Source organism: Camelina sativa, chromosome 19 (assembly GCF_000633955.1).
Source record: "Camelina sativa cultivar DH55 chromosome 19, Cs, whole genome shotgun sequence".
In the NCBI taxonomy this organism is placed as follows: Eukaryota; Viridiplantae; Streptophyta; class Magnoliopsida; order Brassicales; family Brassicaceae; genus Camelina; species Camelina sativa.
In genome coordinates, this window is record NC_025703.1 from 1,563,222 (window position 1) to 1,588,730 (window position 25,509).

The 25,509-nt window shown below is 35.6% G+C and overlaps 5 protein-coding genes and 1 pseudogene across 11 annotated transcripts; 3 read left to right on the forward strand and 3 right to left on the reverse strand.

The window, feature by feature from the left end:
* On the forward strand, positions 274 to 10,135 carry LOC104764075 (exportin-4-like). 7 transcript variants are annotated; one of them, XM_010487524.2, is made up of 32 exons: positions 274 to 580; positions 1,394 to 1,481; positions 1,560 to 1,668; positions 2,021 to 2,119; positions 2,382 to 2,424; positions 2,969 to 3,040; positions 3,111 to 3,206; positions 3,338 to 3,577; positions 3,750 to 3,933; positions 4,144 to 4,255; positions 4,332 to 4,418; positions 4,506 to 4,644; positions 4,909 to 5,005; positions 5,108 to 5,164; positions 5,282 to 5,391; positions 5,647 to 5,751; positions 6,137 to 6,210; positions 6,507 to 6,582; positions 6,701 to 6,913; positions 7,224 to 7,295; positions 7,611 to 7,682; positions 7,763 to 7,827; positions 7,911 to 8,013; positions 8,108 to 8,239; positions 8,369 to 8,512; positions 8,631 to 8,738; positions 8,828 to 8,878; positions 8,942 to 9,019; positions 9,103 to 9,216; positions 9,315 to 9,511; positions 9,588 to 9,657; positions 9,759 to 10,135. In XM_010487524.2, the coding sequence occupies exons 1-32, from the start codon at positions 473 to 475 to the stop codon at positions 9,945 to 9,947; spliced, it is 3,504 nt and encodes a 1,167-aa protein (XP_010485826.1). In that variant the 5' UTR covers positions 274 to 472; the 3' UTR covers positions 9,948 to 10,135. The 7 variants fall into 7 exon arrangements, 5 of the variants coding, with proteins under 5 accessions (XP_010485826.1, XP_010485825.1, XP_019097060.1 ...); XM_010487523.2 differs by lacking the exon at positions 274 to 580 and adding an exon at positions 756 to 958; XM_019241514.1 differs by lacking the exons at positions 274 to 580; positions 1,394 to 1,481; positions 1,560 to 1,668 and having other exon boundaries at positions 2,042 to 2,119; positions 2,969 to 3,017; positions 9,759 to 9,947.
* Positions 11,579 to 13,737, reverse strand: LOC104764077 (RNA-binding protein 42). The gene is made up of 6 exons (XM_010487525.2): positions 13,436 to 13,737; positions 12,933 to 13,110; positions 12,685 to 12,782; positions 12,295 to 12,391; positions 12,128 to 12,213; positions 11,579 to 12,024 (listed from the first exon to the last, which is right to left on the reverse strand). Exons 1-6 carry the CDS (start codon positions 13,655 to 13,657, stop codon positions 11,971 to 11,973), a joined length of 735 nt encoding a protein of 244 aa, XP_010485827.1. The 5' UTR covers positions 13,658 to 13,737; the 3' UTR covers positions 11,579 to 11,970.
* On the reverse strand, positions 15,523 to 16,850 carry LOC104764078 (protein LIGHT-DEPENDENT SHORT HYPOCOTYLS 2). The gene has a single exon (XM_010487526.2). It carries the CDS (start codon positions 16,330 to 16,332, stop codon positions 15,739 to 15,741), a length of 594 nt encoding a protein of 197 aa, XP_010485828.1. The 5' UTR covers positions 16,333 to 16,850; the 3' UTR covers positions 15,523 to 15,738.
* LOC104764079 (probable low-specificity L-threonine aldolase 2) lies at positions 17,471 to 19,941 on the reverse strand. Its single transcript, XM_010487527.2, has 10 exons — positions 19,787 to 19,941; positions 19,209 to 19,678; positions 18,886 to 18,997; positions 18,739 to 18,789; positions 18,575 to 18,646; positions 18,356 to 18,488; positions 18,192 to 18,250; positions 17,977 to 18,077; positions 17,743 to 17,809; positions 17,471 to 17,657 (listed from the first exon to the last, which is right to left on the reverse strand). The coding sequence occupies exons 2-10, from the start codon at positions 19,661 to 19,663 to the stop codon at positions 17,646 to 17,648; spliced, it is 1,062 nt and encodes a 353-aa protein (XP_010485829.1). The 5' UTR covers positions 19,664 to 19,678; positions 19,787 to 19,941; the 3' UTR covers positions 17,471 to 17,645.
* On the forward strand, positions 22,091 to 23,410 carry LOC104764080 (phosphoenolpyruvate carboxylase kinase 2). The gene is made up of 2 exons (XM_010487529.2): positions 22,091 to 23,049; positions 23,146 to 23,410. Exons 1-2 carry the CDS (start codon positions 22,257 to 22,259, stop codon positions 23,187 to 23,189), a joined length of 837 nt encoding a protein of 278 aa, XP_010485831.1. The 5' UTR covers positions 22,091 to 22,256; the 3' UTR covers positions 23,190 to 23,410.
* On the forward strand, positions 23,974 to 24,462 carry LOC109130994 (annotated as a pseudogene).

Below are 25,509 nucleotides of genomic sequence, written 5' to 3' on the forward strand. Positions count from 1 at the left end.
AAATCAGATTTGTTCGACTCCGAGGTTCACGGTTCATTCCAGATCACCGATGATATACCAAAAACCATCTGACTTCCGAACTGCGATTTAACTGATTAAACCGGCCGGTCCGGTCCATCGGTTCAGGTCTTTAACCTCATTGTACAAAACGCGAGGGGGGGGGTATTCCCGTAAATAATATGGAACTTCATGTCCAGTTAAAGAAAAAACTCCAAAATAGCCCACAGCAGCAGCGAACACGCCCTTCTAAAAACACCGTTTCAATCTCTCCGGCTCTCTCTCACCATCGGATCCCTTTCTCCGCCATTTTACTCTTTTGCTCAACGCCGCCACTTTCCTTCTCCGATCGAATCTTCATCTTCCTTCTTCTTCGCCGCACTTTCCAATCAAACTAGACCAGATTTTTTCTACTTTGGAAAGCGAGGAGACTGTTGGTTTTTCCGTCTGCCGGAATCGGCGCTTCCGGGAGAAGATGTTAGGGTTTCCTAATGGAAGCGGTGGCGGTGGAGTTGGACCTGAGGATTTAGCTCAACTCCAATCTACCATGCGCGCTATTGAACTTGCTTGCTCTTACATTCAGGTCTTTTTGCTTCTCCCTTCTTTATACATACGCATAAACAAGTGGTTCGCTCCATCCCTCTTCACCTGGTTGATCTTTTTGGTTTCCTAATATATTGGAGGAACCTGTAGATGTGGCGTGTGATTGCATTTATGAAATTGTTTTTTTTTTTTTTTTTTTTTTTTTTTTNGCCGCACTTTCCAATCAAACTAGACCAGATTTTTTTCTACTTTGGAAAGCGAGGAGACTGTTGGTTTTCCCGTCTGCCGGAATCGGCGCTTCCGGGAGAAGATGTTAGGGTTTCCTAATGGAAGCGGTGTCGGTGGAGTTGGACCTGAGGATTTAGCTCAACTCCAATCTACCATGCGCGCTATTGAACTTGCTTGCTCTTACATTCAGGTCTTTTTGCTTCGTCTTTCTCTATACATACTTCGTACCATCCCTTTTCTCCTGGTTGATCTTTTTGGTTTCCTAATATATTGGAGGAACCTGCAGATGTGTGCGTGTGATTGCATTTATGAAATTGTTTTTTTTTTTTTTTTCTTGTAATTTGCTTAGCTTGAAATTGAAGTCACTGTAGGCTATTGAAAATTATCAAGTTGCTTTGTTTGAGTTTTTCTTCTTTAGAAATTTTTTTATGGTGTTTGTTTATCTATGCGTCTCTGTTGACTAAGGTGTTAGAGACTACATGTCTCACTGAACTAGTTTACCGTTTCCGTCTTTCTGATTTTTCGAAACAGGATGGTGTTTGTTTCTGCTTAACCGAGACAAGTAGTAGAACTTCAGATGATGTTCAATTCACGTTGACTTGACATTTACTTTTCTTTTCCACAGATTAATAGTAATCCAGTTGCTGCTGAGGCAACCATTTTGTCTCTTCACAAGTCCCCACAGCCCTATAAGGCGTGTAGATATATTCTTGGTAAGTCTATCTGATGAATCCTGGCTAAGTGAACTGAGAAGTTACAGCTGTTTGACTGAAAGTGTTTTGTACTTCCAGAAAATTCTCAGGTAGCAAATGCTAGGTTTCAAGCTGCTGCAGCTATTCGAGAAGCAGCTATCAGGGAATGGAGTTTTCTTGCCACTGATGATAAAGGGGGTTTGATTAGGTAATTTCTCTTCTTTTATGTTATTTGGGTGATATATGATTAAGCTTCCAGTTAGTTGAGCGGACACCCTCTGCTCTATCAGTAGGCAACCCTTGGTGTCAAGTTTGTAAATTTTTTTATTGGCTTTGCAAATCAACTGAGAGCATTCATGCTTCACAATTTAGTAGTTTAAAATACTGCACCTTTCCTTGACTGTGAAGCCTATCACTTCTTGACTGTATAATATTTAATGGTTGGTTACATCTTTTTCCGGGGTTATCATAACTATATAAGAAGTTACATGTTTGTATTTTGAGGTTTTGGATTATATTAATACTTTATAATTAAGAAATATGGCTATATCTTTCTGCAGCTTCTGCCTTGGCTATGTCATGCAGCATGCTAATTCATCCGAGGGATATGTGCTTTCAAAATTATCTTCTGTGGCTGCACAGCTGATGAAAAGAGGCTGGTAAGCTGGGTTGGGCTGCTTCTGGTATTTAAAATTATAAGCCATACTCATGAAATGCTGGACGTTAGCTGTCACTTCTGATTCTATGCAATATGCATATGTGAGGATTCATGAAAAGGATGTTGTTATTCACAGACGCTCATGACCGGTAGCTTCTGGAAATAGAGTAGTGCAAAGAAATCTAGACAAATTAGCTAGTTCTGTTTCTTGCTTGCTTTGTTCATCTGAGGGAACTTCTAATCTGCATAAATTACTCTTACAGGCTTGAGTTTACTCCAGCCGAGAAGGAAGTCTTTTTCTATCAGGTATCTACATTGCTTTGAAATTTTACGGACTTTCATTTTTGGTTTTTGTATCCTTAGTTTGTCTAGCATTAGGTGCATATATGTTGTTAACTGATATTGGCAATTGTGAACGTAATAGTTTAATGAATATAATGTGCATGCATAAATCCGTGACGATGATGCCATGTGTACTGAGGGGATTTTATATCTAAGAAAATTACCTGGTACTTTGAATCCTTTTTAACTGTGCTAACCTTAAATATACGGACAAGGAAGGATTTAGAGGGATTGAGTAGGTTAACTAGTAATAATTTGGGTGATTGAGTAGTAACGGGTCCTTATAATATGTGCCTCCATTATTTCAGCTAGATATTTATTGATATGCTCTATGCCTTAATAAAAAGAAATGGGGGTTTATGAGTCATGGCTTCATAGAAATGAAAATTGCGGTAGTGCTGCTAATTATTTTGAAAAATTCAGTGGAATCGTCTAATACTTATAACTTATGTTTATTAAAAGGATCATGGTTGATCTTCTTTTGTCCTTGAACAACTGCTGTTTACAGATCAACCAGGCTATTCTTGGTTCTCGTGGCTTAGATGTGCAGTTCATCGGTATAAATTTTCTTGAATCATTGGTAATGATCTGTTTTTATTGTTTCTGTCTTTATATATACCATATGTATGCTCATAATTTCTTCATCTTAGGTATCTGAATTCTCACCCTCTACTTCAAGTGCCATGGGTCTCCCTAGAGAATTTCATGAAAATTGTCGCAAGTCACTAGAGCAAAACTTTTTGAAGGTGATCGTAGGATTGCATTTACTTTCAGATATTGTTGCACCCATCGTCTTTCGTCTGCGGAAGAAGATAGCCTATACGGAGGGTTCTGTTACGAAAATAGTGTTGTTTACTTTCTATGTTTTCAATTGCAGACTTTCTATCAGTGGGCAAAAGATGCTGCTTTGAGTGTTACAAATAAGATTATCGCATCACATTCTAGTGTCCCTGAGGTTAAGGTTTGCAATGCTACACTGCGACTTATGTATCAAATACTGAACTGGGAGTTTCGTTACAGCAAAGGTGGTGGCACAAGGGCCAGCATTAATGTATTCTCTGACGGAATTAGAGTTGATAATGCATTAGCGAGAAAGACAGAATGTGTAATAGTTCAGGTAGCCAATTGTTATATTTAAGATTTATGATATGTGCTTGAACTTCATTGTCTTGTTGAAATTCAGAGAGATCACATAGGGTGATGCTAGTATTTCAGAATTTATACTTGTTTTCTGTTAAGACAGTTACTTGAACTCTTCATTATCTCACCTCCAGTGGTGCTGATTGCAGCCTGGAGCTTCGTGGTGTGATGTTTTGCTTTCAAGCTCACATGTTGGATGGCTGATAAATTTATATTCGTCGGTGAGGCAGAAGTTTGATCTTGAAGGCTATTGGCTAGATTGTCCTGTTGCAGTCTCTGCTCGGAAACTTATTGTACAATTGTGCTCCTTGGCAGGGGAAATATTTCCATCCAGTGAGTGTTATATGCTATTGAATGTTCTTTAAATTAATAGAAGTTTCTGTTGAATACGTTACAGAAACATCAAATTTGCCCGTTATCTAGTTTGCATCGCCAATTCAAGAACGATGGATGTTCATCATGTCTTTCTTATTGAGATATATATATATATATATATATATATGTATATATATTTATCCGTGAGTGACTTGTTCAATAATTTAGACAATGCGCAGATGCGAGAGCAGCATCTGCTCCTCCTGCTGTCAGGGGTGTTGCCCTGGATTGATCCTCCTGATGTCATTTCAAAGGAAATTGAAGAAGGAAAGAGTGGAAGGTGATTCTTGTCCTGTTTGGTATCTATGGTGTTATATTTCCAAGTCTGACATTGTGTTGTTGAATTTTGTTTACAGTGAGATGATTGATGGTTGTCGCGCATTGTTATCTATCGGGACTGTTACTACTCCTGTTGTCTTTGACCAACTCTTGCGATCATTAAGGTCTTTGACATATAACCTTTTTTTTTGCAGTGAAAGCCTTTTGGTATTTCTTTATTTATAAAATAGTTGTTATTTCTGTTTCTTCAGGCCCTTTGGCACTCTTACACTCTTATCTATGTTAATGGGTGAAGTTGTCAAAGTATTAATGGCAAATAGTACTGATGAAGAGACCTGGAGCTATGAGGCACGCGATATCTTGCTAGATACCTGGACCACACTCCTTGCTGTGAGTATATTTACAATTTATTTTATCGCTGCTGCATTTGTCGATAATATCATATATCACAGTGTTTATGAAATTGTGGCCATATCTGGCTCTCTGGGGGTACTTGGGCATTTGCTTTGTGATCGTCAGGGTATTTATAAAGACCGATCGTCGTCTTTGCCATCAAATATTTTCTTTGAGAGTCTAGATACATTTAAGGTTAATTATGTCTTATGAGATACTAGTGGGCACTATTTGACCAAGGGTTGTGATGTCTCGTGCTAGTCAATGGATGGTTCTGGGGGTAATGCGTGGCTACCACCTGAGGGGATGCATGCTGCAGCTAGTCTCTTTTCATTGATTGTGGAATCTGAACTAAAAGGTAATAGTTTCCAGACTTTTGGCCTCTGCTTTACAACTTTTATTGGTTTGGAACTCTTTTCTTTATCAAATTTATATACAAGCTGAAAGTTTGTTTCTCTAGTGGCATCTGCGTCAGCTACTACTGAAGATGATGCTGACTGCCTGGCTTCTGTATCTGGTGAGCAAAATAAATGCTATGATTTTCTGGCTCTTAATCTAGTCTTTTGCAGCCAGTCTTAGATGGCAGGTTTTGTACTATTCTTTGTTCAGAAGTTTGATATCATGTTTCTGGCAGCCATGGACGAGAGACTAGGCTCTTATGCTCTCATTGCAAGGGCAGCAGTCGATGCTACAATTCCATTTTTAGCAAAACTTTTCTCTGATCGTGTTGCACGCCTCCATCAGGTGCTCTTGATCGACCTTCCTATAGAATATAAGTGAAAGCAACATTCTTGCATCTACTAATCATTCTTCTTTTTGCTCTCAGCTAGTTATGCCTTCTATAGCTAACATATCAATATATAGCTACATCAAAGCTTTTTTTTTTTTTTGCGATTGAAAATCTAGCTCTATGTCGTTTTTTTCTTTCTTTCTAGTGTCCACCTGTTTACTGATGTGTCCTTAGAGTTGCTTTTGCTCACCTTAGTCTACCTGTTTTAGGGCAGGGGCACTGTAGATCCGACTGAAACTTTGGAAGAGGTCTACTCTTTGCTGCTAATAATCGGTCATGTACTTGCAGATGAAGGGGAAGGGGAGACTGCCCTGGTAATTTTCTACCTTTCCTGCATATTTTGATGTAATCACTGAAAGAAAGATACTGAAAAGCTATCCTTCCATTAATTGTCTATCTATTATGACGTCGTGGTTTTGAATTTATATTTTACTTCTTGTTTTATGATTTACTGTATCAGGTATTCTGAATGCCTTTATCTATCAAACATTAGCCACACATCTTTTCCTAAATGTTATGACCACGTTTATCAGTTTAAACCGGATAGCTCTTGAAACCAACCTTTTTCTTAATAAGGAAATGATCAGTTCTTGTAGAATAAATCTCAATTAGTGATTTCACGAGGCCTGTTATAATTCTGTTTTTTCACTTGTAAATTCTTCCCCATAGTAATTATGAGATGATGTTATCAACAAGCAGGTTCCTGATGCTGTGCAATCTCATTTTGTGGATTTTGTTGAGGCAAATAACCACCCTGTCGTGGTACTCTCAAGGTAAGCTTATATAGAAGCCTTTCCCGACTGAACAGATGAGTGAACGTGAATAATTTTGATAGTACCAACAATAGAAGCCTTCAGTTTTCTTGTGATTCTAAATTACCAATATATCTCTTTTTGAGTGTTGTACTGTTTCTAAGTATTTATAAGTTAGTCTTGAATTTTACTTGAGATACTAGAGGAATACTACTAATATACAAATTGTTGTACATAGATTTATTTTGAACAGTGGCTTGTTCATTATCCATGTAGTTACTTCTGATTGTCTTTTTTTTTTTATATATATATTGTAGCTCGATAATAAAATTCGCCGAGCAATGTTTGGATGCAGAAATGAGATCATCGATCTTTAGTCCTCGGCTAATGGAGGTACAATGCCCACAGATTCAGATGCATAAAAAATCTCATGGACATTAAGCATTAAAAGAAGAAAATTATTGCAGTTTGGTACCTTTTTTCTATATACTGATTGGGGAAACATATGTAGGCAGTCATATGGTTCCTTGCAAGATGGTCTTTCACATATCTGATGCTCGTTGAAGATTGCAATTTGGGTAGCAACCAGCTTCAGTCTCTCCCTTCCCGAGCATGTTTATTCACGTTTTTCAACGAACACAATCAGGGGAAATTTGTCCTTGATATAATTGTCCGAATCTCCTTGACATCGCTCATGTCTTTCCCTGGTGAAAAGGACTTGCAGGTCGTAATCTTCTCTTCTTCTAAAAATGTTATTAGTTTTGATAACCGTCGCACTTATACAATGGTATTTTACCGTGTATAAATACTAATTTTGGTCTGTTGGATGAATATATCATTCAGTTAGTTGTTTGCCTTTACAAATTTTGATAACTAAAAGACTTTAGGCTAGGGAATCCAATTAGCTACAGCGAGAATTCTTTTAGGGTTTAATGTGAATTTCTTATAAGCTATGGTTATAACTGTATGTTACTTAACTCCCATTTCTTCAAGAATGGTATTCTCCTAATCCATTTTTTTTTCGCCCTCTGCAGGAGTTAACATGTTTTCAGTTACTGCATGCACTTGTTCGACGAAGAAATATCTGTTTTCACCTTCTATCACTGGTGAGTTCAGAAACTCGCCATAGTCAAGCGTAAATGGGGCCAATTTCTGTAACTTGCTTTGTTTCCAAATTCCAATACACGTGACATTTTTAACTTCGTCATTTACTCCTCTATTACATTTTTTCACCCTTGTTTTTCAGAATCCACAATCATTTATATTTGCGTAAAATGGCTGCTAGATAAGCTATATTACTGGGAATCACTCAGCTTGTTTTATTCTCTTATCATTTGGAAAAAGCCTTTTTCCTTAACTTCTTCTAGATGAATTTATTTCTGTATTTATAGTATCTAACATTCTTTATGCAAAACGTTCAGGACTCCTGGCGTAACCTGGCAAATGCTTTCGCAAATGACAAATCATTGTTTTTGCTAAATAGTGTTAGTCAGGTATATTCCTAAAGTGTGCATTTTGGCTCATTTATATTCATGCATGTTCTGTTCCTTGAAATGATGTTACTTCTTTTCAGCGTTCATTGGCTCAAACCCTTGTTCTTTCTGCTTATGGAATGCAAAGTTCAGACGCATCAAACCAGTGAGTTACCAAAGTCTGTGCACTCGCTCACATCTTAACCATAAATTTTGCCTGTCCAATAACCTTCTTTTTTTTTCGAAAAGATATGTGAAGGACCTCATGGCTCATATGACATCATCTTTAGTGGACTTGACCAATAACAGTGACCTCAAAAATTTGGCTCAACAACCTGATATTATTATGCTGGTGAGGAAGAAAAACATGTGAAAAGTGAAAACTTAGATTTAGTTTATTGGTAAATCCTTATAAACAGAATGAATTTTTTCGTATATTGTCTTAGGTGAGTTGTGTGTTAGAGCGGCTTCGCGGAGCTGCAAGTGCCACTGAACCCCGGACACAGAGAGCAGTATATGAGATGGGATTATCTGTCATGAATCCTGTACTTCGTCTTCTCGAGGTTTACAAACATGAGGTACTATACTCTACATTTCAATACCGATGGATGATGGTGTACTATACTCTACTTGTCTTCAAAATCCTTGTGATTGGTTTTTGAGCCATTATGGTTAGAAAAACCACTAATTTTTTTGTTATTGCTTAGTCTGCAGTAATTTATCTTCTTCTTAAATTTGTCGTGGATTGGGTGGATGGGCAATTATCTTACCTAGAGGCTCATGAAACAGCCGTGGTTATTAATTTCTGCATGAGTCTTCTACAAATATATTCGTCTCACAATATTGGGAAGGTAAATCTGTTCTTCTGTCTTTTCCATACTTCTCTGTTAAGGTTGAGTGTCATTGCTTGAAAGCCGAGAAGATAAGTTTTTGTGTATCCTCACATGCACTTGCTGTCTTCGACCTCAGATATCATTGTCTCTCTCGAGTACCTTGCTTAATGAAGCGAAAACCGAAAAGTACAAGGATTTACGCGCTCTGCTTCAGCTACTTTCCCATCTGTGCTCAAAAGATATGGTAAACGTTCTTGCTTGCACGTACTGTACAAAATATACCACATTCACCTGTATTCCTTATCTTCTAACAACTGGTACTACCTTTTGCAGGTTGATTTTTCATCTGACAGTATTGAGACACAAAGCACAAATATATCCCAGGTAAATCAAGTTAATTAAGATGAATTTGACAAGAATGGTTTGTCTAATCCTTTGAACTTACAGGTGGTGTACTTTGGTCTCCATATAATCACTCCACTTATAACTTTGGAACTCCTCAAATACCCTAAGCTTTGTTTCGACGTAAGGCTTTGCATTAACCATTGACCAAACCTCTCGTAGTACTTTTACTGTTATAATTTTCACTTAACAATCAATTTCTGCAGTATTTCTCGCTCATTTCACATATGCTTGAGGTTTACCCCGAGACGCTCGCACAACTCAATAATGACGCATTTAGCCATGTCCTTACAACAGTTGACTTTGGTCTTCATCAGCAGGTGAAGTAAAACCTTCTCCCAGAGATAAGTAAGCAATCCGTTTTGCTCTTGTTTTACAACAAAGTTAAAGCAAATCTATTTATTGATATGCTTACCAGGATGTAGATATAGTCACAATGTGCCTGAGAGCTCTAAAGGCTCTTGCTTCATATCACTACAAAGAGAAAAATGCTGGCAACTTGGGTTTGGGTTCACACGCTGCTGGACACACAGATCCAAATGGAGTATTCCATGAAGGAATACTGAGTCGATTCCTTCGTACTTTGCTTCACTTCCTTCTTTTTGAAGATTACAGGTATTAAACAATATCACTTAAAAGCGCTCTCTCGAGTGGGTTGGTTAAAGTGTTTTTTACCGGTTTCTTGTTACAGTACCGACCTAGTCAGCACAGCAGCAGATGCCTTGTTCCCTCTTATTCTCTGTGAACCAAACCTTTACCAGGTCAGTATTTATTGTTCTCACTTTAAAAAAAAAAAAAAACGTAAACCGAGTTTCTATGTATTAAGCCGCAGTAACTTAACAGTCTGTGCTACCTCCTCTAGGGATTGGGAAACGAACTGATTGAGAAGCAGGCGAATCCAAACTTTAAAACTAGGCTAGCAAACGCGCTTCAGGTGCTCACAACGTCAAATCAGCTATCCTCATCATTGGACCGTCTCAACTACCAAAGATTCAGAAAGAACCTCAACAACTTCCTTGTCGAAGTTCGTGGGTTTCTGAAAACTAGGTGACTGAATTTTAGAACTTACAGTATTTGTTTTTGCTTTTCTTTTTTTTTGGGTTGATAAAAAGAAGTTACTTGATAGAAGTGGGTTTTCCGTTTGTAACAAACAATTCAATTTTACTTTAACTAAATCCAAGCAAACCCATTATTGTTAGACAAAAAGAATATGCTTTCTAAAGATCTCCGTCTTATATTTTTTAGTGTCAAAATTATTTCATCACATTTTAAAAAACTTATGTTTTGCTTTCATTTTGAATATATATTTTTGTTTTCTACTATGAGTCGTTATTTAAAAACAAAATCATGGGAATACTCTTACAAAATCATTGGGGGTGATTGGTTACAACTTTTATGAGGATTACTTTTGAATTGCTGTAATTTTAAAAACTTTAAATGATGTGACTTAAAAAAAAATCACAAATAATAGACATAAAAAAAAGAGCGTAACAAGAACAATATGACTGACTATTCTCACTTTGTAAAGATCACCGTTATAGATAGAAGTTCTGGAATTGTATTTATGTATATTGTTCTATATATATATATATATTTTTTTTTTTTGTGTCGTTAGTAAATAGATGCTTTAAATATATATATTGTTCATATTTTTTTGTTGTAAATATATTGTAAATATTTTTTTTTTGTTCTCGAATTGTATTTATGTATATTGGTCTATATATGTATATTTCTGTTATTTGAAAATTTATTTCATCACATTTTCAAAAAATTATGTTTTCCTTTATGTTTTCTCAATTTTTGCTTAATTTTTGCTCAATTAATTGCGGTTAACATATATAGTTCTGATTTTGATTCAAACATTTCAGTTTGTACCATTTAAATAAAATTTAGTCCAAGTTCAGGATAATGATCAATTCATAATTTCATATTATAGAAAAATGTCCTTCGGCGTATATATATATATATATATACCATTAATTCTTTTTAAGAGTGATATCTATATATATATATCATTAATTCTTTTTAAGAGAGTGAGAACAGAGAACATATATACTCCGTAATAACAAAATAGTTGTGATATATATTGATATGAAATAATGTTGACGTTATTGGCGTAATGTTTTATATCCTCTCTCGACGTTATTGTACGTTCATGAAGTTTTATAATACGCCGTGTTTAGGATGTCAAATCGACAGCTTAATAATTAACTAAAAGAGGTTAAACAATTCAGCAATCTCGACTTAGATAAATTAGATTATAAGTTTTTTTAAAAAATCAGCTTCTTTGATATTTATATCATTACGTATGTCCTAAAAGCGTTTAAAACAATTCAACTGTTACCAGTTTTTATCGTAACTTTATCAATATATGAAAAAGAAGATTTTTAAAATCTTTAAGAAAAAATATATACATGAAATTATACGTGCAACATTGCGCATTTTCGGCGTAATTATGTTATATATATCATACATCTTCGTTCTTACAATCGATCCTTAAATAATTCAATTGTTTTTCATGTAATATGCATGCAGCACTGCTGTGACTGTGACCACTTTTTTTTAATAGAATTAAAAAAGAAGAAAAGCTGAGATCGAACCTATTGTGGGAACACGATTTCACCGGTTGGGGCTAAACATAGCAGCCCGACAACACATGAATACTTTATTTCACAAAACTAATAATAAAATTATTAATATAATATCTTTGAGTAACAACAGGTTTACAAAGTTAAAGCTTTACTTTTTACCACAAAAGAAAACTCATCTAATAGAGGCAAATGAGCTTCTGTTCCTAAATTTAAAATGACAAACAAAATATAAATAAATATTTGAAGAGAAAGAAAAGAAAAAAACGCAAATGGAGAAGGAAAAAAAAGGAACAGGTACTGCTAATTACCAAGTTGTGAGGCTACAACTTTCATGAGGATAAGAGTATTTTGTTGTTGAACCAACACAACAAACTTATAAAACTTGTTGAGAAAGAAAAACATACGGGATGTATTGTGCTCGAGCCTATGTTTTTTTTTGTTTTCCTCACTTTCATGTAAGCCCTTGGGAATGCCATGCATCTATCACTTGTGAAGTATGCTCTTCTTCACTGTTTTTTGCTTCTTATTGCTGTGATGCTGCAAAACCGAGAACCATCATGACTAAGAATCAGATACTCATAATAAAAAATAATTCCTTCGCAAATGTATCCATCAAAAAGTCTTGAGTCAAAATACTTGCCTTTTGTCTTTCAGCAGCCTCCTGGTCTGTTCTCTCTTTCCAGCTGCTCTTTCTTAGTTTTATCGGACGGTTTCCAACATACTTACCTGTATATTAATATGAAATCAATGCGATAAGATATCAAGATGAAACAACACATTAAACATATTGTAAATCCAGATGCTTACCATTCATTTCCTTCAAAGCTCCAGCTAGATCTGCAGGATTTGAGAAACTCACAAACCCATAACCCTTGGTTTTACCAGTCCGCTTATCTCTGATGACCTGTCATGATAGATAACATTAGAATACTCTGGAAAAGCTTTGACCACAAAACTAACACTGAACACTTCTCTTTTTGATTCAAGTACGAATGATCCGTGTTTTCTAAGGTCAACCAAGCTCACTTCTATACATACTATATGTTTGGGTTTGCAAATGCATCAGAGTTTGACAGTTTTAGCAGTCTAAAAATACGACAATCACATGACTAATGTCTCAAATATATGCTCATAGGAAACCAGGTACGAATCATCACTAAACCCTAAAAGGAGGAGAGATATACACAGACAGTTTACCTTGGCCATATTGAAGGTGGGGAATCGAGCAAATGCCTTGGACAGAACATCATCATTCACTTCATTCCCAAGATCACCACAGAACAAGCGGTAGTCATCTGCCAAATGAGGAACAAAATGTTGTTAGAAATCCATTATAACAACAGAGCAAATACCATTAACAAAAAAAAAAAGCAGAAATCAAGGGAAAGAATAAGAAGAAGAATAAGAAGAAGAAGAAGAAGAAGAAGAAGAAGAGCAGTGCATACTTTCTGGCCACTCAGAAAGAGTAGGATCCTCCCAAGACTGTCCAGCAGCTTTACGAGGAATAGCTCTCTTTTTAGTTTCTGCTTTGTGTTCGGTTTCACTACTTGCCAAAGCAGCTTTCACATTCTCAAGAGCTTCTGGTGTGATGGTTTGTGCATCTCTTTGGAACAATTGATGAGCCTGCCAACAAAAAAAAAAAGACAACAACAGAAAAATACTCAGAAACACACACAAACAAGTAAAATCATATCCAAAGTAGAAAAAATTTAAATGTAAAACATGTGAGATTCGTAATTGGTAAATTTTCTTGAAGAACCAAGCTTTACGTGACAAGCATTACACAATCATAACGAGAAACTTCAATCCTAACAACAACCAGAAAAAAAACCCTAAAATTCAACCAGAGGAATCTCGAAAACCCTAATTCGATACAGGAATCTCAAATTCACAAACAAAAAAAATAGAAATAGGAATCAATACTGGGGATTTTTAAAACCAAACTAACCTGTTGGTACTGAGGATAAGCGTAGACGGCAGGAACCGGTCCAGCAGGCTGCGGATAGACCGTGGCTCCGGGAACGGATGCTACCGGCGCTGGAACAGCAGGGGAAGGAGCCACGTAGGGCTGTGGAGGCTGATACGGTGCGGAATAGTAAGAATTAGCTGCGTATGTGTATTGAGACGAGGAAGATGAAGAAGAAGAACCTGAAGACGGCGGGATTGACATCGGAGAAAGCAAAACGCCGAAATCGCACTCAATCGGAGGTTTCAGAAAATCAAACGTCAATTTTTTATTTTTCTCTTTAATTTTTTTCCCCCACTTAAATTGGACAATTCGAGAATTAAGTACGATTTTCTAACTAATGGGCTTAGGCCCAATAGTCTCTTCACAAATATGATTGGTTCCTAAACCAGACGAGATTAAACCAATGTAAGACCAATGGACCAAGTTATTAAACCGGATTGAACCCGTTTTTCCCAACCACTTTTCTTGTTGTCTCTGAACAACAAATTCTGAAATTACTCTTGTGATGTCTAGAAAAGTCTGGTCAACAATCCAAAATTTTGTAGTCGCATTTGTAGCTAGCAAGTACTAACATTTATATACGATACTGTTCAAAATGGTGCGAGAGAATCAGAAATAAAATCCCAAAGTGGATCTATAAAACTGTATAACAAGACCCCTCCCAAATAGGGAAAACCACACATGTGGTGCTAAATTAAAAAGCAAACAAATCTTTATTTGTATAATATTTTTTTTACTGCTACACTCAAAGCCTACCTCGTACGGAGACATCGATTTCATTTGTCCACGTGGGTTAATCATGTTAGACAGTAGCCAAAAGCACAATACTGATGAAACTCGTCCATACGATTTTTTTTAACTCTTGAGTGCCCCCGAGAGACGAGACCAACACTGTTCTTTTCTCTCTACGTTAGCTTTTAATTGATGGGGACTACATTAACAGAGCCAATGGTTATGGCCTTATGGGCACACCGCTAACATTTTTCTCCTATCCTTTAGATCTTAATTAACCGCTGATTGATAGAGTGAAGAAAACATCCGATGCCATATGTGTTTGGTTATTACTTCCAATTTTCAAGTACATCAGTTTAATACAAAGGTCCAAGTTAAATGTTACTGTTAGTAAGAGGAAAGCGCATTCAAACAACATGTTAACATCAACGCTGCTGAAGTTGACATAGGCAAAGAAGGAACTCATGCGTGATAAAATTAAACTTCTAGATTGTATATATGAGTTTGAATATTTGAGAGTGACATATTAAACACGAAATTTTTGTTGTGTACAATATTCTAAAATTGTCAAATCGACGTTCGGCTGATAAGAAGTTTGTAAGAAAATTGTGTTAAAAGATTAGCTGTCATCAATAATTGAAACTTATGTTCTTATTTTTGTCTTTTTGTAATTATATGATGCGTTTTTAGATTTAGCTTTCAAATTTTTATATTTTGTGCAACATTCTCTCCACCCACTCATGTATGTTTAGTCAACATCAATTGTGGAAAATATACTAACACAGTAAAACACACATTTATGAATATGTAAATCTTTTTTTGGGTCTTTCTTTTTAAAGAAAAAATGATTTAACACATTGCGCCAGTTCCGTACGTAACTATAATGTACATGTACATATTTTAGTAGAAAAAAAAAAAGAATAAATTCAGATAATATGCCGCGGAGTCACGAGAATTTGACGGTAAACTCACACGACGATGTGAGTAACATATAACAAAGATATAATAAAAGTCATGAAGATTAAGAAAAACCATAAATCAATAAGACCAACGTGTATCAGAATTAAATTCAACTGAATAAATATATAGATGTTCTTTTTTTGAGAGACCGATATGTACATGCCTAGTATATATAAACCCTGAAAAAGTATAGCTAATCTTTTATATTCATTAAAGTGACCTACTGACCTTACAGAAAAATACGTTATTAAACAAAACCGAAGTCGTCATAACGTCATCCCTTAATGGTCAAGAATCGAACGTTTTGAGTTCGAATTCGAATTTTATAAGACCTTGATGTGTCATAGTGATATAGACAACTGCAATATATAAAGAGGCTTTAACGTAATCATATATATTCTAAGGTATTAAGCCAAATAGGCAAATACGATCAAAGTTTAATTATACCACTCATTTGGTTATTGGAAAAGACAAAACAATAGATAAGCGGTACATGGATGAAAATAGGAATTGCATTACACAAATACAAATATTGGTACGTATAAAATACCTAGATACGACGAGCATACATATATGGAAGTAATACAATATTATCGAGTCGCACCTTGGTGGTAATTAGCCATCACTGACTGACCTTGCTGCTGTTGCGGTAAAAGCGGTAACGACTGCGGCTGAGACTGAGTTATTTGCTTATTGTTCCTTTTCCTCTTCTTTTCGTAGCTCACGCCACGTGATTTAGCCTGAAAATCTCTAACCTCCCTGAGGAAAATCCTGACGGAACGTGAGCCAAAAGGGCTAGTCTCGGGAGCTCCACCGTTCTCCTCATAGGCAGCACGGAGACGGCCGATGAGGGCGTCTAGTGAGCCCCATGCTTGTCGGAGAGGACAAGGACAAGGAGCCGGAGGATTTGGGAGGCCAAAGAAGGCGCAGTTTTGGTGGTGGACTTTGGTTTTGCCAAACTGGTCAAGGTAACGCAGAAACTCTAGGACGTGTGCGCCGCTGCAAGACGCTAGAGAGAGCGGCGGACGGTGATTTCGGATGTATTGGCAGAAAGTGTTCCAGTCACGGCGTTTTTGGTTTTCATAGCGGCTAGAGGAGGGTGGAGAAGAAGAAGAAGAAGGAGTTTGTGTCAAGAGACTGGTATTAGGGTTCTTGTTGTTGTGGTTTTGAGAGATCAAATCCATAGCTTTTCAGATGTTTCCAAACTAGGGTTCTTTCTCTAGATTTTGAGTGATTTAGGGCAAAAATTAGGTTTTTAGTTATTTTTGATAAATAATTTCTTGCAAAAATAGTTAAAAGACAGAGATAGAAAGAGGAATTGGATACTTCTTTGTACTACCAAGTGATGAGGTAGGTGATACAAAAAAAGGATATATTCAGTGATGATGATGGTGGTTGATGTTGTGCAAAAATGGGGAGGCAAAGAGGAACAACCTGCAAAATAAGAAGAGACCTCTCTCTTGCTTTTGTCAAAATGAGAGATAAAAATGGAATTTTTATTTTTCCCTTTTTTTTCTTTAGTACTGTATACTATAGATAGAAAAGATGGGTGGAAAAATACAGACACAAATGTCCATATATATATATAGCTGCAAAAACATCACAAGGTCATTTATAGAGAAAGAGAAAGAGATGAGAGTCGTGAGACTGATCATCAGAAATCATAAAGTTTCCATTTAAGACACAATAGAGAAATAGGAGAAGGGGACTTTGTGTTACACAGTGTGTAAAAGGGTAATTCTATAGAGAGAGACATAGACCAATGGGTCGACTGGAGAAAGAGAAAAACAAACTTATGATCTTTTTTTTTATCTGTCACTATTTTTCTTACTTTTCTTTTTATTATCCGTGATTCCGGAGTCAAAGTTCAAACTGTTTATTACATATATTTTTTTTTATATAGCCATATAGGTAACATAAATCATAAATGGGTTATATATTTTTGATAAAGGGTTTTTATATAAAGACAAATTCTTAGGGGTGGCTTACTGTACGTAAAAGGTAATGATTTGATATCAGCATCACGTTTATTGTCTACAAAGCATTATCATTATCTCTTTTAAATTCAAAACTTGTTTAAATCGTTCGTTTATTTATCTGTGTTGTATATCGTCGATTGTTTTTAATCTCGTGGAGACGTGGACCAAAATATATTACTCCGTTGTTTCATTCTCAATCTATCTTTTTTAGTATCTTTCTTAATCTTCAGTATTTAGTTAAAAAAAGAGATTAAAAAATTTCGGTTTTAGATGACATGTTCAAATAATATATTTGTTTTCGTCGTAGTAGGATAAAAATTAAAGTCATTTCACGGTCTGTGAATTCAGTTAAAGGTAAGGAATAGTTCTAATTCCTCACTAAAGGTTTTTCATTTGTGAACCAACAAAATAGATCAGGTGCAACCTTATACAGTCCAGGAAAAAAAGAAAAAACCTTACACAGTCCAACATGAAATTACTTAAAAGTTAAAACCAAGCCTTCTCTTGTAGCGTCGAGCTTAAAACATTTTCTGAAAATATATAAAAAAGCAATGAATCAAAAAGAGTTAAGAAATTAAAAAACCAAAGCACATCACTAGATGAAAAGCAAAATACCTCAAAGCAAGAGAGTACATATTCCACGTCAACGTCTGAGATTTGGTGGTGTAGAACAATCCTGATTCTGTTATTAGTAGAGACAATAGTTAGTTATACCATTAATTACATTAATTACTACCGCTAATGGGGCTACTCATCTAGTCCAGGCCTATGGCCCATTAAAAATTCACCATGCAAACTGTATTCGAGTGGAATACAGAAAGTATATGACAAAAAAGAGTGTACATGTACCTGAATGTAGCTTGGGGTAAGACAAGCACACCGACATCTTCCAAGCTCTTACATGCATCTTCTGCTCCAAATTTTGGATCCTCTGGTATATCTACGTATATCTGCACCAGACGATAAGAGTGTGTTAAGAATCATATAATTTCTCAGTATCCTCCTAAGATATAAGCTACGCTACCGGTTACCGGTGTAACCAATCACTCATTTCATCCACTTACAATGTTGGTTTCCACTGCTGCGACGTTTACTCTGAACCGTTCAATCCGGTTCAGTCCTTCTGGTAACGTACGAAATCGAAAACCAAAATTAACACCGGTTAGCACTCTCATATTCAGTTTTAAGATTCCGGATAAGAATATATACACCGGAAAATAACGATTACCTGCCAAGATCTTGGCTTTCTTGTGGTCATCGCCAAGCTTGGGGACGTTTTCATTGAGAGCCACCAATGCTGCGGCGCAGAGCACGCCGACCTGTCTCATTCCTCCGCCTAATGTTTTCCTCAACCACCTTGCCTACATTTCAACAACTAATTACTTGAACCGGACTTTAAAAAATGGTATTCGCCGTTTTAATTCGATTCAGAGCTACAGCTACTTACTTTAGTGATGAACTCTTTGCTTCCCACGATTACCGAACCAACTGGTGCACCTATACCTTCGGACAAACAAATCTAGTGCATCAAAGTGACCGGTTTAGATTTCAACCGTAATTTTATAACAATAAAAAAACGTTACATAGCACGGTTTTAATGATAAGTCATACCGAGACAGAATCTGCTGCTTGAACAATCCTCTTCACCGGAACTCCAAGTGCCTGTGAAATCAAGATCGAAAAAGATCAACTCAAAAGTATAAGCAAATGCATTTAATTATGAAAACGAAGTACATATTGAAATGTTTGTATACTAACCACAGAAGCGTTGAAGATCCTAGCTCCATCGATGTGAAGCTTTAAACCATGTTTCTTGGCAAATTCGCCCACTTTGTCTATATATTCTACAGGCAGGCATCTACCTCCACGGCTACATCAACAGACACCGGATTTGTCAAACGCCAATGTCAAGATAGCAAAGAGTCATATTATACAACCGGAATTTCTAATTCTCTTAAAATATTGTACCTCTGTCTAACCATGACAGCCAAAACCGGTTTTAAAATGATTTGAACTAAACCGAATACTTATTATCTTTTGGCAAGCTAGGTTAAATGTTGTAACCTAAAAATAAGAAACACTTTGCTTGAGTGTTCTCAAGACATATAAGCTTAGTAACCGGATGATGAAGATCTCCTTTCGGACCCCTCACGGCAGCTTCAATAGAACCAATCACCATCGTACCGTCTTCTTCGTTCTTCACCGTCCTCGGATGCACACCACCAAGGCTTGAAACGCCCCCGTTTTCGTATATATGAATGTGAGAGTCATCTCCGAGAATCACTTCACTCCCTCTCTCATCACAATGGATCAACACGCTTATCAGATTCGCCATTGTTCCCGACGGAACAAACATCGCCGCCTCTTTTCCGGCGATCTCAGCCATCTCTTTCTCCAAACGCATGGCGGTTGGATCGCTCCCCAAAACGTCGTCGTCTACTTCCGCTTTTGCCATCGCTGAACGCATCGACTCGGTTGGTTTAGTCACCGTGTCGGACCGGAGATCAACGGTTCTAACTGAAGTTGGCGTTACCATCTTGATTTTGGCTAACTGAGTCGGATTATAACCAAAATATATCAAAATAAAAAGATCCTGTTAGAATTAGACTCGAATAAATAATATAAATACCGAATCACTTGAGTTATCAATTAATCATACCAAGAATTTTTTTCTGTAAAGGCTATGCTTCTTTTGTTTTCTTGGCGAAGTGATGTGTTTCGAGTGACTTAAAATGGGCAAAGAGAGAGAGAGAGTGTTGAGTGATCAAATCGATTACGAAATGACTTCACACAGGGAATCTCAGAGAAATAAGATCAGTCCAACCAAATAAGCGTTACATGCACATAATGACAAATTGGTAAAGTTGTCATAACATTTCTGCCTGATGTCTTCTTATATATAATCTAACATTTTTTTTATTGACATCTCTATTAACTTTTTATGTGAAAGTAAAAGTATTATATGGTAAAATATAATAGAAAAGTTATACTTGGTAAGTAAGAAAATCTGTATTAATATATGGTAAACTATAAGTTATAACTTAGAAGAGAATCTGTATTTTTTTTTTTATAATGAGAATCTGTATTAGTTAACTATAAAGGTTATAATTTATAAGTAAGATGATCTGTATCATATGGTACATTATATAAAAAAGTTAATATATAAGTAAGAAAATCTGTATTATGTAGTAAAGTAGAAGAAAAAAATATAATTTATAAGTAAGAGAATCTGTATTATATGGTAAATTATGAGAAGGTTATAATTTATAAGTAAGAAAATCTGTATTATATGGTAAACTATATAAAAAAGTTATAATTTATAAGTAAGAGAATCTGTTCTGTTAAAAATATATATGAGACCAGTTGTTGTAACATATAGAATTAAATGAATTATTAGTGTTTGCGTGGTCTAATGGATTTATGTCTCATCGCGAACGTGGTTTTGTTTTCAGCAGTTTACTCTGTATTTCTGAAATAGAAAGCAACTACAAAACACACATTTTATATGTGACTATTACTCGACGAATTGTGTATGCGTTGGCTATTTTGGAAAATCATATTGGCACATCCAAAATTCCCCAATACTACAAGTCTACAACTAAATTATGCTCGTATATTAAAACTTCACATCCTCCAAATTCATCTCATAATCTATGAAGAAGATGATTAACATAAACCACATTGACTAATAAGCGCGAGACATGCAACAACAACAACGACACGAGATAGAGTCGTGTATAGTGGGTGTACACTGTACATACGTCATCAAACATCAATCAATTATGTCTTGACTGGCGATGGTATTTTAACGTTTAATGTATCATCATCTATGATGCTTTCGGTTTTGGTTTTGGATAAAGGTATTATTCTATATGAAAAACGTAGAATGATTATCATTTCCTACTTGTTAAATTTAATTGATTGATGATGAAAACAACATTATTGTTGCATCTAATATTTATAATCTAACATCTAATATTTAATCTAACATCTAATATTTATAATCTTCAGAAAACTGAAAGTGTAAATATGTGATTTTTTTTTTGGTGTGAACCAAAGTGGTCTATATATATATATATTGCCTAATAACTAGCCCGGACATGGTTTCTTTTGTTTGGGCGAATCATTGATCAAGAAAATGATATAATTCCGAATAATGTTTTTGTTTGATAAATTCTCAATAATGTTGTTTTCATATCTATGATCTCTACAAATACTATTATATATTCATGTCTAACAAATTTAGTCTCTAATTAAATAGATATACGGGTGGATAAGCATACCATATAAGCTTTAAAGAAATCATTTGAAGACGACACAAATAAGATCTCCGCAAAGACAGGTTATATAAGCCAAACTTAGTATTAAATAAAATCAGGCATCTTAACAACCTTTATAGATGATCCATTATTTACTAATCTAAAGCAGATATATAACTCAATTATTATTAGAGATGGGTTAGGTTATAAACTTATAAAGCATGCCACATGCACATACTTTAATGGACAGACAATTCAATAGTGTAAGAGTTTATCGTAAAAGTCATTTGAAAACTACTTAAAGTCTCTTCTAATAATAAATATAAATAATCACATCAATTATATATACTACGACCTATGTTTATCACTAATTATATACATCGTTTGTGGTCGATAATAAGGCATCTTTACAATAAGGACATGTTGAGCATGTTTTTTTCTGCGTTTGTACTTATAATATGCTATCATGAAATCGTTAAAACTATAGTTTTATAATATGCTTACATAGTACCATTTAGTGCAGGTGATATGTAATTGCACATTAAACAGACAATTAGTACTAATAATTTGCTAAACCGAATAAATTCAACGGCAGTATAACACGTGGAGAAATCTAACGCCGCGGTTAGTTAATCGAGTGCGGTTACTTGCTTGGCTTTTGCTTCTGGAAGCTTGACTTTTTTTTGAAACAGAATACTATTTCAGTTTAACCTCCTCAAACGGAATATTCTCTCTCTCTCTCTCTCTCTCTCTCTCTCTCTTTTTATTTTATTTTAGTATTCTGATTCCTCTTATATAAACAAAGCAACCTCTCTGATTCTTGTGAGATTACTCTCAACTAGACGGGAAAAAAAAGAGGAGAATACTCCGATGACCGGAGATTTCGAATTTGAAAATAACTACCAGCTTTGCGACGAGATCGGCCGAGGTCGATTCGGAACCATCACTCGATGTTTCTCACCGGCGACTAAAGAGTTCTACGCATGCAAAACCATCGACAAGCGCGTCCTCATCGACGCGCTAGATCGCGAGTGTATCGAGACGGAGCCGAGGATCATGGCGATGTTACCGCCGCATCCAAACGTCGTCAGGATCTTCGATCTCTTCGAAACGGAGGATTCCCTCGCGATCGTCATGGAACTCGTCGATCCGCCGATAACGATCTACGATAGGCTGATCTCCGCCGGGGGACGGTTATCGGAATCGGAATCCGCCTCGTACGCGAAACAGATCCTCCGCGCGCTCGCTCATTGTCACCGGTGCGGCGTCGTTCACCGGGATGTGAAACCTGACAACGTCTTGGTCGATCTCGCAACCGGCGGAGTTAAGCTCTGCGATTTCGGATCGGCGGTTTGGTTAGGCGGAGAGACGGCGGAGGGAGTCGTGGGAACACCGTATTACGTGGCGCCGGAGGTTGTGATGGGGAGGAAGTACGACGAGAAGGTTGATATATGGAGCGCCGGTGTGGTGATCTACACGATGTTAGCTGGAGAGCCGCCGTTCAACGGTGAGACGGCGGAGGAGATCTTTGAATCGATACTAAGGGGGAATTTGAGGTTTCCGCCGAAGAAATTTGGATCAGTATCAGCAGAAGCGAAGGATCTATTGAGGAAGATGATCTGTCGCGATGTGTCCCGGAGATTTTCTGCCGACGATGCTCTTCGTAAGTTGCTCTCTCTCTCTCTCTCTCTCTCTCTCTCTCTGTTTTTCAAATTTCAGATTGATTTAATTTTGAGTGTTTAATGAAAATTGTATGCAGGTCATCCATGGGTGATGAACGTTGGAAACCTCCAAAGCAATTAGTTGAATTGAAAGCTCATTACGATATATGATTAGTAGAGTGGTGGTACTGGTACTATAGAGAAGTGTTTTGTGTGTATATATGCTCGATTCGTATCGAGTAGTCAAACGTAGCTGTGTTTTTTTTTTTTAATAACAATCCTACGGTTTTGGCACTAGAGAAAGTTGCGTAATTGATAAGCATTTTGTAATTACGATTCGGAATAAAAATGATTTTGAGATTATGGTTTGTGTCAGTTGTTGGGTCGAAATCCGAATCCGAAAAGATAGATGGTAAAAGAGATATTAGAACAGACTTTATATTGATTGCGCTTGGTGTCGCACTTCCGGCCCGTTTTCAGCGAAATAAATTAGGAAGGTTGTGTTAATTAGTAACTTTTTTTTTGTCGACAATTTTTAATTAGTAACAGTTGTGTTAGATCAAGTTGTATAAATTGATCTAATTATGACAAATAATTATAATTATTCTAAATTATATTAAAGTGTTTAACAAACCACCAATATATGTTGCCAAAAAAATAAAAATAAATAATAACTAAAATAACACAAATATAGTATAGGATCCAATAATGTTAAGTAAAATATTTTATTATTATTATTAATATTATTGGATCCATCAATAGTAAAAAAGAAAATAAGAATCCTAAACCTCCTTTTCACAATCACAAAATCTTAAACCTCTTTTTCACAATCACAAAAACCTAAATGTTTGTTCTATAAATATAATTTATATTTACGATCTAGCAAATCAACGAACATATTTTATTTAATAGTTGATACTTTGATATAAAGAGCAGAGACAAAATGGGCATCACAAATACTTTCGTGACTTTTTTACTCTTGATAATATTGACAGTTTTTATGTCCAATTACAACATCTTGGCTTCAAGTAAGTTTTTATTGCTATGCAGTTAATTTCTAATCATGTTTCATCATTTCAAGAACATTGATATGCATGAGTGTACATAAATAATATAAATATGCATATATATGATATTCATGTGGGCTGATATTGTGGACATACATGCAGAGATCAAACCTACAGGGAGAATTCGTGATTAATGCAAGAATACTTGTTCGGCAGCGTACGAAAACGGTAAATGTAACGCGAATTGTAAAAAAGCTGGGTTCTCATCCGGACGACGTGTTACTTCTTCTCCTTTCATAAACAAATGTTGTTGCAACAAGTGATATACACTAATCTTACCTTGGATTATATGGTTTTTACCTTTTTCATAAATTAAATGAAATTTATTATTATATTTTTAGCAATCAAACATATGTAGTAGTACTATCACCATGCACAAGTCGATTAGCATACTCTTATTGCTAATTATTCAATTATTACGACAAGTTATTGATTTAAATATCGGACTGATGTCATTATTGACACACCGCGTCAAGGTCTTTTTTTTTTGAGAAATTAAAAAAATCATAAATCTTATGTAGATGCTTGGTTTTAACTTTATTAGTGCTAGTAAGGAGAGATGAACCATTGATGTGTGTATGCTCTTGATTCGGATGGTCAACGTAGCTGAGAATTGTTTGAAAATATTTTGTAAACAATTTTGAACAAAAGGGAACTTTAGGAGGTTGGTTTAAAAAGTAAAAATCAGTCTTATAAAAAACTTGGTGAACAAATTCATAGGCGGTGAAAATTTCTAATTTTAATGCAAATGTTTAAAATGGAGTTCAAAGTCTTCTCTAAACTTGTATATGATTCTCAGATAATTCGACAAAATTAGTATAGAATTTTAGTCTAGGATCCAATCAATTTTTTTTTTTTTTAAAGGTCAACCTTTGTTTTTAAACAAATGAAAAAAAGAAGAAGTTCTATATGTAAGAATAGTCATAAAAACAAAAATATCTTTTAGTCACCAAAAATATTGTTTAGTATATGTGGAAGAACCACCAATGTTAAGAAATAATTTTTAGTCAAAAATATATTATTAGCATCTATTAAAGATGCATCAATGGTAACTAAAAAGAATTGTAATTTGTTTTTTGAACCACAAAATCCCAAATGCTCTATTTATAGAGCATGCACTTACAATCTAGAAAATCACATAACAGATTTATCCAATATTATACTTCATTATAATTGATAACTTGATATATACAGTATACTACACGCAAGAAAATGGGCATCACAAATACTTCATTGATTTTTTTACTCTTGATAGTATTGGCAGCTTCTTTGTCGAGTTACAATGTCTTGGCTTCAGGTAACATTTTTATCTATATGTTGTTGTTTGCTAATATAGGTTTCATCATTTGAAAGAAAGAACATTGATATATATATATATATATATATATATATATA